This window comes from Geotrypetes seraphini, chromosome 1, assembly GCF_902459505.1.
Source record: "Geotrypetes seraphini chromosome 1, aGeoSer1.1, whole genome shotgun sequence".
Taxonomy (NCBI): Eukaryota; Metazoa; Chordata; class Amphibia; order Gymnophiona; family Dermophiidae; genus Geotrypetes; species Geotrypetes seraphini.
Window position 1 is genome coordinate 433,729,086 of NC_047084.1, and position 14,887 is coordinate 433,743,972.

General features: G+C 41.4%; 1 protein-coding gene across 3 annotated transcripts in view; it reads right to left on the reverse strand.

The window, feature by feature from the left end:
• The window catches only part of FOCAD (focadhesin), a 471,722-nt gene that overhangs the window by 253,136 nt on the left and 203,699 nt on the right, over positions 1 to 14,887 (reverse strand). For all 3 annotated transcript variants that reach the window (XM_033919504.1, XM_033919495.1, XM_033919513.1), the window contains one exon: positions 6,841 to 6,942. In XM_033919504.1, coding sequence (XP_033775395.1) covers positions 6,841 to 6,942 — 102 coding nt within the window. The remainder of the gene's footprint in view (positions 1 to 6,840; positions 6,943 to 14,887) is intronic.

The window sequence follows — 14,887 nt, forward strand, 5'->3', positions numbered from 1 at the left end:
CCTTCTGAAGTAACTGGTTCTGTAGCTGGCCAAACTTTTTCTGCCTTCTCCGACTAAGGGACAGTCGAAGTTGCAGGGAAATATTTTAAAAATCAATAGCATGAAATATTTTTTCACTCATAAAATAGTCAAACTCTGAAACTCATTACCAGAGGATGTGGTACAAACAGTTAATGCTCTGGTTTTAAGAAAGTTTTGGACAATTTCCTGGAGGAAAAGCCCATAGTCTCTTATATAGACATGGGGGAAGCCACTGCTTGCCCTGGATCAATGGCATGGAATGTTGCTACTATTTGGTTTTTGCCAAGTACTAGTAACCTTGATTGGCCACAGTGAGGATGGGCTACTGGGCTAGATGGACCACTGGTCTGACCCAGTAAGGCTATTATGTTTTTAAGTCCCCAGAATGGGAACTTGCTCAACATTGCTTTAGAAGTTGAATCACAAACCCATTGTCTGATCTGAAGCATACAACAGGCGGAGATGGAATATGCAGAGACTTTCCCCATTACTCTGATTATATCATAGAGGGCATCTGCTATGTAATCTACTCTCACTAACACAAGCTGTGACAGTGGCTTAGCCTCCAACAGATTCTGAGTTTGTAGCCTTGAATGACAGGTGCGCACCAGAAAAGAGACTACAGCCTTAATCCCTAAGGATAGAGCCTCAAACTGCCTCCTGAGGACCATATCTACTCTGCGGTCCTGCAGATCCTTTACAAAAACGCCTCCCTCACTTGGCAAGTATGTGTTTGGTCACATTCAGGGAGCCTTAAAGGGTCTCCCAGGGATCTGTGACTAGGATTCTCATGTCCGGGTGCCACAGAAAAGATGTGAGCTGAGTCCAGACCCAGCTCAAAAGAGAACACTGGGATGATAATAATAATAATAATAACTTTATTCTTGTATACCGCATTACCATGGAAGTTCTATGTGGTTAACAGAAGAAGAGACTGTACATTTACAGTGATATTACAATTTAGTTAATATTAGATTTACATTTTGGAAGATACATATTCGGTCAAGTTACCTTTACATTTTTTGACAGTAAATATCCTGTGAAGTTATTTTGGCGGCTAGGTTAGTTAGATACAGCAGCGTTACAGATAGCAGTGTTGCATGAGGCGGTAAGGGTCTAGGGGGGAGGTCAGGAGGGAAGGGAGGAGGAGGGAGGGTTAATCAGAGGAACTTGTCAAAGAGGTAGGTTTTGGTTAGTTTCCGGAATGTTTGATAGTGGGGGGAATTGGAGATGAGGGTAGAGAGGCATTTGTTCCATTTGCCCGCTTGGAATGCTAGGGATCGGTCAAGGAATTTTTTGTAGAGGCAGCCCTTCAGGGAGGGAAAGGAGAACAGGAAGGTGTTTCGGGTGCGAGAGGGGCGTGCAATTTCAAGGTGTTTGCAGATGGTCTATCTTTAGCTCTCAAAGGCATAGGCATCAGAATGGGGGGGGGATCAGGGGCCGAGGCCTCCCCCAAAATTGCCACTTTCATCATCCCTGGTGGTCCAGAGGTGCAGCGGGCAGGAGCAAGCTTTCTGGCTCTTGTCCTGCTGCTAACCCAGCTGGTCGCAGCTCGTTTCTTCTGCTGCTGAGCGGCAATGAGCGGGAGCGCACTTTGACGCTGTTGCTCAGCGCTCAGCAGCTTCTTTGACTGGCTCCCGCTCATTGCGAGAATTTGTGGGAGCCAGTCAAAGAAGCCACTGAGCGCTGAGCAGGAGCATCAACATGCGTTCCCGCTCATTGGGAGAGGGTTAGGAAAAATAAATGCACAGGCTGGGGGGGGGGGTAGGAAAGGAGAAAAAGAGAGATGCTGCACAGGTGGAGTAGTGGGAAGAGAGAGAAAGAAATGTTGCCGGTGGGGGAGGGAAAAGGAACGGAGAATTGTTGGACATAGGTGTGTGGCGTAAGAGGGAAAGAAAGATGATGTATATGGGGAAAGGAAGAAAGAGGAAGAATTGTTGGACATGATAGTGGTGGAGAGGATGGAGGGAGAAATGCTACACTGGGAGGGAGAAGAGATGACCAAAAGAAGGGAGAGACGGCACACAACTAAAATGGGAAGGAGAGAGATGCCAGACCACAGAATGGTAGGGAAGGAGGGGAGAGAAGATGCCAGACCGCAGAAAGGAGAGGAGAGAGATGTTAGACCTCGGGAAGAGGGAGGGAAGGAGAGAGAGATGCCAGACCATGGGAGAGGAGAGAGATTCCATGCTGTGGGAAGGAGAGGAGAAAGATGCCAGACCATATATGGGGGGAAGGGGAAGACAGAGATGTCTGACCATGGGAGATGGATGAGATGGTGCATAGGGATGGAGGGGAGGTGGAGACAGAGGGAGGAGATGGTGCACAGAAATGGGTGCGACAGGGAAGAGATAAGAAGAAATGCTCCTTATGGATAGATGGGAATAGGGGAGAAGATAGTACACATGGATAGATGGGAAGGGAAGGCATGGAAAAGTAGATTTTGAGAAGAAAGCAGAAAAATGGAAGAAACTTGAGTGTTAAAAGTTAATGCTAAAGATAGATGTATAAATATAGAAAAGACTGACTTCAATGAAGTTACAGTCTCCAGGGAGTGATCAGATTTTATATAATGCGCTCAGAGATATGAAACTCCAAAAGAGGGGGAAATTATTTAATTTTCAATTTAGTGATTGAATTGTGTCAGTTTTGAGAATTTACATCTGTTGTCTATATTTTGCACTGTTCAGGAAGAAATGCATTTGTTTCTATTTCTCTGGGGTTTTTATTGCATGCAGAGTCTTGCATCTTAGGGCTTTGTTTGCATATATTAGTACTTTAGTTTCTGGTCCTGTATTTGCATAGGGTTATCTGTGTTCTGCATGTGTGACCAAGGCCAGATGTTCTGGTAGAAATGAATGTTGAGAAACATACAGTGTGCTTTGCGTAGTTTAATTTTGTGGTTAACCATTATGTATTGTTAATAATGCACCGGGAGCTCGTTCGAAGGATCAACCACTGTCTCGATGAAATATTTCCTGGTGTCGCCATGAAATTTCCCGCCCCTGAGTTTGAGCGGATGCCCTCTTGTGGCTAAGGGTCCTTTGAGAAAGAGAATCTCTTCTTCCATCTCGATACGGCCGGTAATATACTTAAACGTCTCGATCATGTCTCCTACATAGAAACATCAAGGGGGGATAGGCCCGGAGGTGACTATATTATATATATATAATTATATATTATATATTATATATATATTATTATATATTATATATATATATTATATATAGTCATATATATACATACTATATTGTATGTGCATATATGAAAAATCAATGGAAAAAATGGTATTACAATTAGTACTATTATGGGGACAGGGCCTGGGACAGAGCTTGCAGGCCCCTTCAAACAAAAAAAGCATTCCGCTGCCTATGCTCGAAGGAACCTGGTAATGATCTCCAGCAGTGTGCTCAGTTTTGAAGGCCATATCTGGCTAAGGATGTAAAAAGATTTGAAGTGGTCCAAAGAAAAGTAATAAAAATGGTATGGGACTTGCGCCAAAAGACGTACAAGAGGAGATTGGAAGACCTGAATATGTATACATTCTCGTCTTTTTGTCAACCACATTCTTGTCTTTCTGTGAACTGCATAGAACTTAATAGTTTTGCAGTATAAAAGCGAGTTTTATATGTTATGTTATGTTACTCTAAAGGAGAGGAGAGACAGGGGAGATATGATACCGACATTTAAATACTTGAAAGGTATTAATATAGAAACAAATATTTTTCAGAAAAAGGAAAATGGTAAAACGAGAGAGCATGAACTGAGGTTGCAGGGTGGCAGACTTAGGAGTAATGCCCTCCTGAGGGAGGTGGTGGAGATGAAAACAGTGATGGAATTCAAAAAAGCGTGGGATGAACACAGAAGATCTCTAATTAGAAAATGAATGGTATAAAACAAACTAAGGCCGATAATGGGCAATCCTGCATTGTGTCCCATATACAATTAAGCTCCAGTAAGAGGATGGTTAGGATAGGCTGGAATCAGCTTTAATGGCAACTCCAGCAGTGGAAACCTAAAGACAGTACCGGGCAGACTTCTATGGTCTATTACCCAGAAATATTAAAGAAAAGACAATTTAACCATGAATATATAAAGAGTGTGGCTATAGGGCTGACTGAATGGACCATTCAGGTCTCTTTATCTGCTGTCATTTACTGTGTTACTATGAATGCCAGAACCCCCCACCCATCCCCCCAAAAAAGAAAAAAAATGGGGGGAGGGGGACCTAAAGCCAAAAAATATTTTTTCCTGTGCACTTATAAGCAGTGTTCCCGCTAAGCTGCGCTGGCGTGCGCTGGCGCACAAAATATTAGGTCGCAGCGCACAAGTTTCTCGTCACAGCGCAGGACCGGCAAGATTGACTCATTTGAACTTCTGCAAGATCAGCATCGGAAGCGTGCGCTGGGCCGGAGAGATCTTGGGGAGCCTCCGACAGTGGCTTTCTCCCCTCTCTGCAGCTCTCCTTTACTTCCCAGCGCAGCGATTCACGAAGGCAGCCTCGGGGCTTTTGCTGAGTCGCGGCTGCCTCTGATGATGCAACTTCCTCTTTCCTCAGAGGCGGCGCGACACAACAAAGGACCCGAGGCTGCCTTCGTGAATCGCTGCGCTGGGAAGTAAGAAGAGCTGCTGGGAGGGGAGAAAACCACTATCAGTCTGGGAAGCTGCTGGGCAGGGGAAAAAAGGGACAGCTGCTACTGGAAAGGGAGAAGGAGAGATGCTTCTGGGAGGGGAGGAGGGAAAGGAATCTGGGAAGCTGCTGGGCCAGGAAAAAAAAGGGACAGCTGCTACTGGAGAGGGAGAAGGAGAAGGAGAGATACATCTGGGAGGGGAGGAGGGAAAGGAATCTGGGAAGCTGCTGGGCCAGGAAAAAAAAGGACAGCTGCTACTGGAGAGGGAGAAGAAGGAGAGATGCTTCTGGGAGGGGAGGAGGGAAAGGAATCTGGGAAGCTGCTGGGCAAGGAAAAAAAGGGACAGCTGCTACTGGAGAGGGAGACGGAGAGATGCTGCTGGGAGGGGAGGAAGGGAAGAGAGTTACTGCTGGACAGGAGGCTGGGAGAAAGAAAGAAAGGGGGCAGGCAGGGAAACAGAAGGAAAGAAGAGAAACAGAAAAAAAGAAAGAAAGGTCAGGGAGAGAGGAAGAAAAAGTTGGGGGAGGGAATGAGGTGTGGAGGAGAGAAAGCATACAGGCTGATAGAAGGGAAGAAAGATTGGATGCACAGTCAGAAGAAGAAAGTGCAACCAGAAATCACCAGACAAGGTAGGAAAAATGATTTTATTTTAAATTTAGCAAAGTGGAGGCAGTATTACCACAGTTTTCAAAGGAATTTGCCCAAATAACTTAATAGTTAACTGGGTAAATTCCCAGAGATGAAAACTTCCCTTCACTTACTATGCACAGTTCTGAATTTATATCTGCTGTCTATATTTTACAATATGGTCCCCTTTTACTAAACCGCAATAGTGGTTTTTAGCGCAGGGAGCCTATGAGCGTCAAGAGCAGTGCTGGGCATTCAGCGCAGCTCCCTGCGCTAAAAACTGCTATTGTGGTTTAATAAAAAGGATGGAGGGTATATTTGTCTATTTTTGTATGCTATAAAAACCAAATACAGAGAGAGACTGAGAGCTGTTGACGAAGAGCTACGTGTGTGTCTTTCTTCCATTCCAGCCAGAATATCAGCTTTGTGTTCAGCCAAACAGGCCCAGGTTTCGCACTGAATAAAGTATTTTATAATTTTTATAATTTTTATTTCATAATAAAGTAATTATAAAATACTTTCTTTGTGTTTATTTGATTCCTATTCAAGAGAATTACTTTATATATAGTCAATATAGGCAGAGAGTTATATTTTTTAACATTTTCTAATGGTGGTGTGCCTCGTGATTTTTTTCATGAAACAAGTGTGCCTTTGCCCAAAAAAGGTTGAAAAACACTGGTCTAGAAATTGAAAGCATCAAACGTATTGTCTTCTGGACTGTTTTTAATTTACAGTTTACACATATGGATGTAACAGACATAACTACATTTGTTGTAAAACATTTATTAAGATATCATTTCATCCCTACAATTTCTGTGTTCTTAAAAATATTATTTAACGTTATTTAATTTAGCGTGTAGGCCTAAAATTCCTTTGAATACCTCGTCCTCATGTATCAGCAACTTTGACAACATATTTATTTGGCTCATAACTTGCTGGCGCCCGATATTTTTAGCTCACAGTGAAAAAAGTTTGCTCACAACACCCGCCCGCTTAGAGGGAACACTGCTTATAAGTGTATTTCTTTACACAGGTTATCCTTCCATATCATAACAATTAGCGATAAATACACACCCTCTTCAGCTGGGCAGTTGAGAAAGGCAGTTAAAGCAGAGTGGTTGATATTTAAAATTAGATATCTGAGCAGCAGCTGCTTCACGACAGCTAGGGCCCAGGCAGCGATGTTTCACAGCACTATCTGGATTATGCCGCTGAATATCATCTGGCCATATCAGCACTACTCAGATGGTGCAGGAAAGGTCCAAGGGCAGAGCTAAGGTAGAACCAGAAGTTAACCAGGTACCACTAATGTTCAACACCAATGCATAGATAACTATCCAAGCAGCAATAGGTTGGAAAAATAGCTGTCCTAGCTTGCCTGGATTGGTGCCTGGCACTGAATTTCAATGGTACCCAGTTAATATCTATGAATAGCAAAATTTATGGCAGCAAGCATTTAAAAAAAAAGCTGGCCATCACTATTTTATTGTTACTCTCATAATACTTTGGTTTGTAAAGTAAACTTATCTCAAGGGAAGCCATCTTGTTGTACTTATCTGACCTGTTTCTCCCACAATGAAGTCATCAAGCGTAAAGCGATTGCTCTGAGTTTTGGGGTGCTTCCCAGAATCTGTATTGCACGCAATATCTGGGCTACACAAACCTGTAAAACAGAGAAACAAACAGTAGTATCTATGCAACCTGTATATTTGATTCAATATATTTAACATGATCAGACTAAACTACTTACATGAGATATGTAACATGGATCATCTTCGTACCAAGCATTCTCATCCCTTTTCACCCCAAAGCTACAAGCTCTCCTTCAACTCTAAACAATTCTAGAAATGAACCAGCAGTCCTCTTGTTCTGCCTTTTTATACATAACTCCACTTTGTCTCTTTTCAATCTTCAATCTTTCTGCCTATTTTGATGATATAGGAAGGGTTATTTTATAACATGCTACCTAACTTGTGATGTTTCAAGGTAGCCATGATCGGTGGTCAACTCGGAGGCATATACATATATCCCTAACGCAGGGGTAGGCAATTCTGGTCCTCGAGAGCCAGAGCCAGGTCAGGTTTTCAGGATCTCCACAATGAATATGTATGAGATGGATTTGCATGCACTGCCTCCTTGAGATGCAAATCTATCTCATGCATATTTATTGTGGAGATCCTGAAAACCTGACCTGGCTCCGGCTCTCGAGGACTGGGATTGCCTACCCCTGCCCTAACTTGTGAGGCAGATATACATATAATACACCAGTTTTATAAGGGAAAGCATAAACAAACTTTCCCTTTGAAAACTGCCCCACAGGAAATATTTACACTCATTTATACCTGCTATTTAGTGTGCCCAAACTGTACAGTTTACTTTACATGCATGTTTTGTATGAATATACAGTACATTGGATTGGATTATTTTGATATACTATTAATTATTTTTTCAAGAATGTGGGAGATATTGTTCAAATAGCTGGATAGAACAATCAATGAATATCTAAAATCTCAGCTTTATTCTTTTTCTTTCATACATACATAAAGTGCTTCAACATTGTAATCATTTGTGCGTGAGTGACAAACTTCAGTGGTTATTCAAAGAACTTCTAAACGTTCATTTATAGTCTTTCTTTGAGTTAAATTTTGTTTATAACCACTGACTAAAGGTGACCTTGTGCAAAAAGTGCTGTAGTGCTGTGCTTTAAACTCCTTCAGGTTACATTTACCCCCCAACTCGAGTTTCGAGAATTTCTTCATACAGTTCTTCACAGTCAGTTTAATTTCCATCCTATAAATTCACATAGAATTTTTCTTTTTTCAACCATCTTTATTTTCTCTTCTTTATTAATTTCCAGGTACTTTAGTTAGATTGTGAGCCTTCGGGACAGTAAGGTACTAACTGCGAGTCATCAGGGGTGATATATTGTATCAAATGCCCATGTAACAAATTGTATATCGGCCAGACGAGCCGGATGATAAAGACCCGCATCACGGAACATCTTAGTAATATCCGATGTGCCCGGGTGACTGCCCCACTCGTAGCCCATTGGTTACAGGAATGTCACGCAGTAGATTCATTACGGTACACTTTTTTAATACATATAGTAGAATATCAGGGTAATATAAGTAAATTATTACATTACAAGGAACAACGCTTCATATTTAACTGGAGAACATCTACAGCCACAGGTTTAAACATGGAAGTAGAATGGATTGCTCTGTAAATGATTCACTTCCGGTTCAGAGGGAGATATTCCGGTTAGGGTAATTGGAGATGATACATAAATGAGGGGACAGGTAGAGAAACGAGCCGGTATTGCTTGTCCTCCCCATGAGAGAGAGCCGATTAACAGGTATGAAACAATTTATGCAATATTCAATTATTTAAAACAATTGTTTAAGTTTACGGTGTAACAGAATAGAGTATGTGAGTTGTAAAAGCATTTAGTAATTTATGTTTTATATTGCTTTTCTGCTCCTAGTACCCCTCCTGACGAAGAAATTCTCGAAACTCGAGTTGGGGGGTAAATGTAACCTGAAGGAGTTTAAAGCACAGCACTACAGCACTTTTTGCACAAGGTCACCTTTATTCAGTGGTTATAAACAAAATTTAACTCAAAGAAAGACTATAAATGAACGTTTAGAAGTTCTTTGAATAACCACTGAAGTTTGTCACTCACGCACAAATGATTACAATGTTGAAGCACTTTATGTATATATGAAAGAAAAAGAAAAAACATTTTTAAAGAAAAAGAATAAAGCTGAGATTTTAGATATTCACTGATATACTATTAATGACATGATGATATACTATTAATGACATGAACATGAAGTGGTGAACAATACGAAAAATACAACCATTACAAAAATATTTTAAATACCAGAAATATAATATACAATCCAATAGAATAAACTTCAGAAATATAACCAAGATTGCTGAATTACAATCCATGATTTATAGACCCATAATATTGCTGAAACAAAATTGTCTTAATTAATTTACAAAAAGTAGGATAAGACAAATCATTACGAAAACTATCAAAGAATTCCATAGGAAATCCTGGTAAATACAAATTTGGCTCTTTAAGGAAGAATGCAGTTACATCGAAGGAGAGTATTTAGACAATATCGTGGATAAATAATCTGGTGAATGCAAATGCCAAGCCTTAAACACCAAACCATAAAAACCTGAAAAGAAGAACAATGATAAACTGCTATAATACAAAATTCTTCACAAAAGACTGTAGTGAAATATGCAAAAGGACACACTAATGTACAATAATCAATGGTATTCAAATATGTCTCTTAATAATTTTTTGAAACATGTGTCTTCAGTGTGAAGTCATAAGCTATGAAAGCGGCAGACCACAGGTCACTGCTCATATGCTTTTACTTCTGCATGGCTTCTTTAGCCATATCAAACAACAAAATTGAGTGTCAAGCTTAATGTCATGGGTTCCAGAGCCAATAACTTAATCAATATTTATTAAATGGACCTCAGAATCCACAGGATATCGCTTCCTGAAATACCGAGACTTGAGAAAGGGAGACTTACGGATTATCACTGGTCCGCTCCGGATAAGCAATTAACTAGGGAGAAAACCCCAAAAGGGGGGAAAAAAATCCCTAGGCTTCTAACAACATACTATCGTAGGCACACACTTGTGTGAATAAATTGTGAAATAAAGCGAATTTCAGTGAATAAATATAAAGTTCAGTAGTGCGTCCCAGAGGGAGTCACTACAAAAACATCAAAACGGAAGCATATGAAAAATAAATGAACTTTTCTCACTAGAAAAAATTTTCATCTTCATTCGATCCCAGATCAACTTGGGCACATGTAGGTTCTATAGAGCTCAATTTCGGGAAAACCCTTTCTTCAGGAACCCATCAGAAAATTAATTTAATTCGCCCAACAAGTGTAATCTCTAATTTTAGATGCCACTATATGAGGATTGTGCGAGTTAGCGCTAGATATTGGCATCTAAAATTAGAGATTACAGAAGAATGGAGGGACAGTTCACAGAACCATGCCGGAATTCGAGATACGCAGAAAGGGAATCAAACAAGAATGAGATTGAAGTTCAGAAACCCTGCAGACAGAGGTAATGGCCACCAAGAAGATCATCTTGATGACAGAGATCTCCATTAAGGATGCTTGTTCCAGAGGTTTATAAGGCGGGCAGGCCAAAGATTGCTTTTGCTAATTAACCATCTAATTTTTATCACAGTATATTATTTATTCATAAGCTTTATTGAAGCTTTAAGTCTTTCCCTTTCCCCTTTTGTGCTTCCCTTATTTGTTCCTTACTTTTTAAACATATTGTAACTCTTCCCCATATTTTTCTTCACGTATCTTGTCTTTTAATGTATTGTCTGTCTTTTAATGTATTTTTCCCTCAAAACTGTAATTTTAGTAATTTGTAAATCGCTTAGAATTTGGATTAAGCGTTTAATCAAAATACAATAAACTTGAAACTTGACCAGACTGACAAGACGGCCAAAGGGGAGACCGAATCCTCAGCACGCCCTGCAAAACGACAGCTGGATGAGAGGCCAAGAAATCCCTCAGGGATTTACGGCTGAGACAGGAGAGACCAGCAAGCTGGACCTGGAGAGAAGCCATAGCCAGGTACTTAGACAGACTGTCCTGAAGGAAGTCTAGGATTTGAGGATCAACGGAAACAGATTTTCATGATTCTGGACACACCAGGCCTGATAACATTTCCAAGCATTCGCATAGGCTGCCACCATGGATTTGTCTTGCCACAGAGAAGAGTCTCGATTACAGCTGAGGAATATCCCTACGAACTAAGGTGAGTGCTGAATAGACAGGCCATAAGGCCAAAATTGGTCTACATCCTGAATTGCAATGGGCCCTGAGTGAGAAGACAAGGGTGACAAGAGTTCCTGAGACCCTGATCCAGTAACAGTTGAACCAGATTGGCATACCACGGGCACCATGGTCACTCAGGCACCACAAGAATCACCAGACCCCTGCAGGTTGCAATTCTTCTCAATGGACAACCTATCATAGGCCACGGAGGAAAGACATACAGCAGAAAGGCTGAACTAGGCCTTTGCTGCCAGTCCTGTGACAATGGCTGAAGATCCAATCTGCTTCTTGTTGGACACTTATGAAGGGAATTTTTTAAAACAAAGTAAAATTCTAGAATCTCTCATGGCACAACCGGAATCTCTTTAGGGCACACCACTGTGCTTTGGCACCCAGTTTGAGAGACACTGCTATAGATAAATGCAAACCTGAGATGAAAATGGCTGCTGAAACAATTTTTATTTCATACAAGAGGAAGCAGAAGCCAAACAGCAGTGACAGAAGTCATACTAAGAACATAACATAAGAACATAAGAATTGCCGCTGCTGGGTCAGACCATCGTGCCCAGCAGTCCACTCCTGCAGCAGCCCCTAGGTCAAAGACCTGAGCCCTAACTGAGTCTAGCCTTACCTGCACACGTACCGATGTAGCAGGAACTTGTCTAACTTTGTCTTGAATCCCTGGAGGGTGTTTTCCCCTACGACAGCCTCCGGAAGAGCGTTCCAGTTTTCCACCACTCTCTGGGTGAAGAATAACTTCCTTATGTTTGTACGGAATCTATCCCCTTTTAACTTTAGAGAGTGCCCTCTCGTTCTCCCCACCTTGGAGAGGGTGAACAACCTGTCTTTATCTACTAGGTCTATTCCTTTCATTATCTTGAATGTTTCTATCACGTCCCCTCTCAGTCTCCTCTTTTCAAGGGAGAAGAGGCCCAGTTTCTCTAATCTTTCGCTGTATGACAACTCCTTCAGCCCCTTAACCATTTTGGTCACTATTCTCTGGACCCTTTTGAGTAGTACCGTGTCCTTCTTCAAGTAAAGGACCAGTGCTGGGCGCAGTATTCCAGGTGGGGTCACACCATGGTCCAGTACAGTGGCATGATAACCTTCTCCGATCTGTTCATGATCCCCTTCTTAATCATTCCAAGCATTCTGTTTGCCCTTTTTGCCGCTACCACACATTGCGCAGACAGCTTCATCGATTTGTCGGCTAGTACTCCCAAGTCTCTTTCCTGGGGGGTTTCTCTGAGTACTGCACCAGACATCCTGTATTTGTGTATAAGATTTTTGTTACCAACATGCATCACCTTGCACTTATCCACCTTAAGCTTCATTTGCCATGTCGCGACCCATTTCTTAAGCATGTTTATGTCCTGTTGCAGGTCTTCGCAATCCTCCTGTGTCTTCACTACTCTGAATAACTTTGTATCATCTGCGAATTTAATCACCTCACTCGTCATTCCAATTTCCAGGTCGTTTATAAATATGTTGAACAGCACAGGCCCAAGCACCGAACCCTGCGGCACTCCACTGGTGACACTTTTCCAGTCTGAGTATTGTCCATTTACCCCCACTCTCTCCATCCGCCAACCAGTTTTTAATCCATGTGAGTATTTCACCCTCAATCCCAAGGCTCGCAATTTTTCGATGTCATTGTTCATGCGGGACCTTGTCAACCGGGTCACCTTTGTCTATCTGTCTGTTAACTCCCTCAAAGAAGTGCAGCAAGTTTGTCAAGCAAGATCTTCCTTTGCTGAAGCCGTGCTGGCTGTCCTCATCAGATTGTGCCCGTCAAGGTGGTCAATGATGCGGTCCTTTACCTCAGCGCCTCTACCATCTTTCCCGGTACCAAGATCAGACTCACCAGCCTGTAGTTTCTTGGATCTTCCCTCAAACCTTTCTTGAAGATCGGCGTAACATTTTCCACTTTCTAGTCTTCTGGTATCCTTCCTGATTCGATCGACAGATTGGTTATTAGTTGAAGCAGTTCAGCTATAACCCCTTTCAGTTCCTTGATTATCCTCAGATGGATGCCATCCCGTCCATGGGATTTGTCATTCTTAAGCCTGTCAATACCTCTTCTAGACTGACCGTCAACCCAATCAGTTTCCCGTCTTTGTTTCCTAGGTATAGCCTGTCAGCTTCCGGTATGTTGCGTATATCCTCTACTGTAAACACAGACGCAAAAAATGTGTTCAGTTTGTTGGCGATGGCTTTGTCTTCTTTTAGCACTCCCTTTATTCCATGGTTGTCCATAGATGAAATTATAAGTTGGGATGAAAATGCATGCACACAAAATACAGCAATCAAAAAATCTGTACAACATTGGAAGAAGACTTGATGAAGACATGGACTCATGTGTGATAGAGTTGAAGATTCAAACTAAGAAACTGAGAATTGAGTTTCAAGAAAATAAGTTAATATCTAGTTAATATGTCTCCCATAAACTAATATGGGATTTGAAACTGTGTAAGATAGTGCAGACCTGGTACAACATACTGGAAGGCTACCCCTATTAAAGAAAGGATTCTTAATTATGTGGACATATAAAAGCTGATAGTGCAGTACAAGGAAAAAGATACAAACTACAAGAGTACACAATTTGGCTATCCTAAGATGTTCTATCAAAAGTAAAAGAGAGCAGATGGGCCATATTGTTCAGAGCTACATTAATCATGACAATAAATTAACCTTCCAGTTCCCAGCAAAAGTAAAAGTTACTCATGACAGTGTAACAGGGTATGAGAAACCAAAGGATCCCGAACTGTTTCTGGAGATGTTATTGAAGGAATATGTCAGACTGGCAAGCTGTAAGTGAGCTAATAACAATATAATATCAGAAGAGGCAGGATATTACAAAGGGGGTGCTCAAAGCTGGATAGAAGTAGCATATCTTTAGTGCTGCTAGTGTTAAAAGCCACTAGGAAGAAGGGAAAAGAGAAGGAGAATGGAAGTTGCTAGAGTGCACGTGAGGGGGACAGGGTGGCAGGAAAGAAATGAAGAGATCACAGGAAGGGGAGGGAGAAGAAAGAGAGAGATGTCAGGTCATAGGGCTTAGAGCAAAGGGCCGTGCGTTAGTTAAATTTACTAATGTGACTTAAAATTTTAACACATTAATGTCTTAATTATGCAACTCTTGTTTCTATATTTTTCCTATTTTTATATTCCACACTGAATAAATAGTTACTCTGGAGTAGATATTCAAAAGGGTTTAATAGGCAGGAGAGGCTCTTGCATGGCTAAACCCTGCTGAGCAAGCCGGCAGTCAATTTACTGGTTAGTACTGCTGAATATGTTCACTAACTGGCCATCTTCTAACCAGATAGGTTAAGAGTGGGCTGAGGCGGACTTAGACCAGAGCATTACCGTAATTAGTCGGTTAAAAGTGATTTTCAGTCACCTGGCTAAGTAACCGTAAAAGTTAGGACAGTAAAACAACTGACCTAGCTTCATGCACCATGTTAACTGTGCACCAGTCTGAATATTGGACAGTTCCCAGTTAACTTACACGTCAATGTCTGATGCCAGGGTTAGTTCAACATGGGCAGAATATTGGACCCTGTATTCTTAAGTTTTTTATTTCAACATATTTAGACTAAACTAAACTTTAAGTTTATATACCGCATCCTCTCCATAATTATAGAGCTCGGCACGGTTTACAAGAGCTTAATGTAAGGAAGGAACAGCATAATGGGGTTGGAGGTTGAGTATAGGGGGGAAGAGAGCATTACATTTTTGTGAATAGCCTAGTTTTCAGATGGTTTCAGAAT